The 4,726-nt window shown below is 60.1% G+C and overlaps 1 protein-coding gene across 1 annotated transcript; it reads left to right on the top strand.

Annotated features, from left to right (window-relative positions):
• Positions 1 to 5: 5 nt before the first annotated feature.
• On the top strand, positions 6 to 4,721 carry TAS1R1 (taste 1 receptor member 1; the record flags this gene model as incomplete). Its single annotated transcript, XM_035312779.1, has 5 exons — positions 6 to 133; positions 318 to 624; positions 1,055 to 1,843; positions 2,396 to 2,784; positions 3,944 to 4,721. Coding segments are annotated over 5 exons (2,391 nt in total), but the record flags the coding sequence as incomplete, so codon positions are not given.
• Positions 4,722 to 4,726: the final 5 nt, after the last annotated feature.

Genomic DNA, 4,726 nt, shown 5'->3' with positions numbered 1-4,726 from the left:
GCCTCGGCGCCTGCCTCGGCGCCGCCTCCGCTTTCTTCAGCCGCGACGGCGACTACCGCCTGGCCGGGCTCTTCCAGCTCCACGGGCTCGCGCCGCGGGCCACCGCCCGCCCGCTCGTGGACGCCTGCGACGAGTGAGTGCCCGGGGGGGGCGGTCCCGGCGAACGGGGGCTCGCAGCCCCGCGGTGCTCCCGCGGCTGGTGGCGGCTCCGTCCCCTCTCGCTGCTCCGTGCGGCCCCGGCCGCTCGCAGGGCACGGCGACGCGAGGCAGCTCGCCGCCGGTGCGCAGTGTACAAAAATACGTTTGTGTTTGCACAGTGCTGCTGCCTTCAAGAGCCACGGCTACCACCTCTTCCAGGCCATGCGGTTCACCCTGGAGGAGATAAACAACTCCAGCACCCTCCTCCCCAACATCACCTTGGGCTACGACATCTATGACACCTGCTCGGAGTCTGCCAACATATACGCGACACTGCGCGCCCTCATCCAGAAGGGGCGGCAGGACATTGAGATGCTCCAAACCCTCCAGCACTACGAGCCCAAGGCTGTGGCTGTCATTGGGCCTGACAGCACCCAGCTGGCCCTCACCACAGCTGCTATCCTGGGTGTCTTCCTTGTGCCAGAGGTGAGCTTTGCTCCCTCGCAGCAGCAGCAGCAAGTGCTGCAGGGAGCTGGCTGTAGTAACCGAAGGAAAGAGCTCCAGAGTGCTGATGCTGTGAGGGAGTGGGGGCTTGGGGCTGAGGAGCAGGTGGGCAGAGGAACAAACTGAGCTGCCAGCGCAGCCCCTCTGCCCCTGCAGGACCTGGCCGCAGCTTTGGTCCAGCAACATTGGCTGGGCACAGAGCTGACAGGCAGGAGCCATGCCTAGCTCCCTGGCTTTCAAGGGTTTCTCTTATGGCAGCGCACGGCAGAACAGTTTTTCAGGTCTGCTGTCTCCCCAGCTCTAACTCCCTTCAAAAGACCTGCTGCTCGTGGAGAGTCCCCCTACCGCGGCAGCCGATCCTCCTTGTGTGTCACTGCCTAGGGAGGGCAACCCCTTCTGGCTTCCTTTGCAGATCAGTTATGAAGCCTCCTTGGAGACACTGAGCCTGAAGCACTTCTACCCCTCATTCTTGCGCACCATCCCCAGCGATGGGCAACAAGTGAAAGCCATTGCACTGCTGCTGCAAAGCTTCAAGTGGACTTGGGTTGCTCTGCTGGGCAGCGACAATGCCTACGGCAGGGATGGGCTAGATGCCCTCTACGAGCTGCTGGTCGCAAGTGACGTGTGTGTTGCCTACCGAGGCATCATCCCCAAGAACAAGGACGCCAGCAGCCTAGAGCTCCACAAGCTGGTCGGAATCCTCATGGACATCAGGGTCAACGTCACTGTTGTCTTCTCCAACGTAAACAGCGCCCGCCCTTTCTTTGAGGTGGTGGTGCAGAAGAACATCACAGGCATGGTGTGGGTGGCCTCTGAAGACTGGTCTTTGGCCCAAAACATCTGGCAAGTGCCTGGCATCCAAAGTATCGGCTCTGTGATTGGGATGTCAGTTGAGCAGGCAGAGTCTACAATGCTGGAACGCCTTGAATCTTGGAAATACGCAGAGGAAAGTGCTGTGTCTGAAAGTGCTGGCAGCACGGGGGCAGGTGGGGAAAACAGAAGTAGCAGCAGCGAGAGAACCTGGCTGAACTGCACCCAGCAGTGCCCAGGATGCCACCTGCTCGCCGCTGCCCCCAACACATACGATGCTCAGGCCTCTAACAACGTGTACTCAGCTGTGTACGCAGTGGCCCACGGTCTTCATGACCTGCTGGGCTGTGCCTCGGGGGTATGCAGCAAAGACAGAGTCTATCCCTGGCAGGTAAGAGCAAGGTGAAGAAGGATCTTCTTCCCTCTGCAGTGTGGAATTTTCCCCTGTGCTCAGGGGTTTTCCATCAGTCTGGGAGGCTCATCTCCAAGCAGAAGAGAGCAGGGCTGTTGTGGCAGCTAAGGCACTACGACAGCACTCGGGACTCTCGAGCCCCCTGCACTGCTCATGGTTCTAAGTCTCTTGGGCTCTGGCCACATGGGATAGGCACAGATCCTCTCTCAAAGGCTCTCCCTTAGCTGATGTCCCTAGCTGTGTGGGACTGCTTTGAGCCTTCTCTCTCTCTAGTCACTGCACAGTTGGTGCCTTTGTGGGCTTTAGCTGCTTGTGACAGGCCTGAATCTGGACCTGCACTTTAGATCATTCCTGTTTCTCAACCCTCTAGCCCCTTTAAGAAACTTGCACGAGGCTGTCAGCCACTGGAGACGTGCTGGTTGTTGGGGAGAGCAGAGCAGGTGACCTCCAGTACATCTCTCTGGTGACAAGACTCTCCTCAGTGGGAATCTTGCCATCAGGATCGACTCCGCTCTTACCCTTGTTTTACAGCTCCTACAGAAAATCAAGCAAGTAAACTTCAGCCTGCACAACAGCCAGATCTGTTTTGATGCCAATGGGAACATTCATAAAGGTTACGACATCATTATGTGGAATTGGAGAGGTCTGAGCTGGGCTTTTGATGTGGTTGGAACTTTCACTGTGAACCCTGACAGGCTGCTCCTTAACCGCAGCAAAATCCTGTGGCGTACAAAAGATCACCAGGTACTGTTCTGCATCCACATCTTGTTTATTGTGTACAGGCAAGCTAACTACATCCCAGCACTAGTTCTTGGGCACTTTCCCATTACAGGACAAACAGAAGGGCAGATGGAGGCAGTATGTGGGGAGGGTTCAGGGGATGCATTCTTAGCAGTGCCTTTCATCCTTCCAGAAAATTAGCAGGGTATGTGCTAAAAGGCTCCCAACTCCTACTTTTACCTTCAAACAACCTAATTTTCCCACTGTCTCTGGAAGAAGGACAACACAGCTCTCAGCTGCTGCCCAGGGTCTATCTGAAGGACAGCACCAAGCTGCCTGGTGGCTGCCCATCCTGGGCTGCTGTCTGTGCTCTCGCCTGTCCCATTCACACTGCCCAGCAGGCCCTGCCTCCACCTGCCTGATCGCTGCTGTGCTCCCAGCAGGCTCCCATCTCCATGTGCTCCCTGCCCTGTGCCGCTGGGGAGAAGAGGCTGCAGCAGAACCGCCACAGGTGTTGCTTCAGCTGCGTGGCCTGTCCAGCAGGAACCTTCCTGAACAGAACGGGTCAGTAAACTCCGCGCAGCTTCTGCCTCCCCTTCCCACTCAGCTCCTCTACCCCCACCCTTCCTCCTCATCGCATCAGCTCCTTGCTGCTGTCTTACCCTTCTCCTGCCCCCAGCCCCAGCAGCTACCTCTTTTCTCTCATGCTCTTTACCCCCTCTTTTCTCTCAGTCTCTTTTCCTCCCTGTGACCAGTAAAAACCTCTGAGCTCACCTAAATGCGGTCAGTCTGACTTCCCTGTTTGCTTACTTGTGGGTATGCAAAGCCTGCACCCTGCACTCAGCCCCATGCTTTCCGGGGGATGCTGCCAACAAGTTGTCAAGCACAGTCAAATAACTACCGGAGACAGTGCCAGCAGAGCCCCTTCCTTTGCGGAAGAGGGACAAGGGACACCTGGCTTGACAGCTGTTTCCTGCACCGCATCCTCCAGGAGGGAAATTGAGCCCAGTATTGCCTTTGTGCCCTGGATTGCACTGGTGTGGTCACCAGCCGCTCCCATGTCCTCAGGGCATATGGAAATGTCCCCTTCCTGGGACCGGCAGCAGGGATGGCCTGCCTCATTAGCCACCACGAGAAACCCCTTGTCAGCATGTGCTCCTGGTCCCTGGGCAGCCTTAGTCTGCATTTGCACTGAGGGTGGCAGAAATGGCCAGCTCTGACCAACAGTGGGAGCAGGGAACTCCTAGACACCAATCTGCGTTCCTTGTCCCGTGGCCAGGCCTGCAGGAGAGCTGCTGCAGACCCTTCCCTGTCTTGGCAGGTCACTGCTGTCTGCACGAGCCCCTTCCCGTCCTGCAGCCTGCGCTCCCCTAAGCCTTGTCCCACCTGGCAGCAGACTTCTGGGAAGTCCTTTGGGGAGCTTTTGGGAAAAGAGCCCTCGCTGCTCCTGCAGGCCCAGAGGCACCTGAGGGGAAGGAGCGGAACCAGAGGAGAGGGCGGCTCTAGCAGGCAGCCAGGGCTGCGGGGCACCGTGAGGTCTGGGTGCTCCACGAGGGCAGGTCACTTACCGGGGCCCGCGGTGTGCACCGCAGCTCAGCTGCTGTCCGGGCGCATGTCTCCTCCAGACCTCTACGCCTGCCAGGCCTGCGGGGAGGACGAGTGGTCCCCGGCGAGGAGCGAGGCTTGCTTCAACCGCACCGTGGAGTTCCTGTCCTGGGCCGAGCCCCTCTCCTGGGCGCTGCTGACCGCCATCGCGCTGCTCCTGCTGCTCGTGGCCGCGCTAGCCGCGCTCTTCGCCCGGCACGCCTCCACGCCGGTGGTCAGGGCGGCGGGCGGGCGGCTCTGCTTCCTGATGCTGGGCGCCCTGGCCTGCGCTTGCGGCAGCCTCCTCTGCTACTTCGGGGAGCCCACGCGGCCCGCCTGCCTGCTGCGCCTCCCGCTCTTCGCCGTCAGCTTCGCCGTCTTCCTCTCGAGCGTGGCCACGCGCTGCCTGCGGCTCGTCGCCATCTTCAAGCTGCGCGGCCGCTGCCCGCCGCTCCGCCGGGTCTGCCTGCGGCAAGGCGCCCCGGCGCTCTTCGTCGCGGCCAGCGCGGCGGCGCAGGCGGCGCTGTGCCTGGCGGCGGCGCTCGCCGACCCCCCGGG

This window comes from Oxyura jamaicensis (genome assembly GCF_011077185.1).
Source record: "Oxyura jamaicensis isolate SHBP4307 breed ruddy duck chromosome 21 unlocalized genomic scaffold, BPBGC_Ojam_1.0 oxy21_random_OJ69174, whole genome shotgun sequence".
In the NCBI taxonomy this organism is placed as follows: Eukaryota; Metazoa; Chordata; class Aves; order Anseriformes; family Anatidae; genus Oxyura; species Oxyura jamaicensis.
This window is presented reverse-complemented; position numbering and strand designations above follow the sequence as displayed.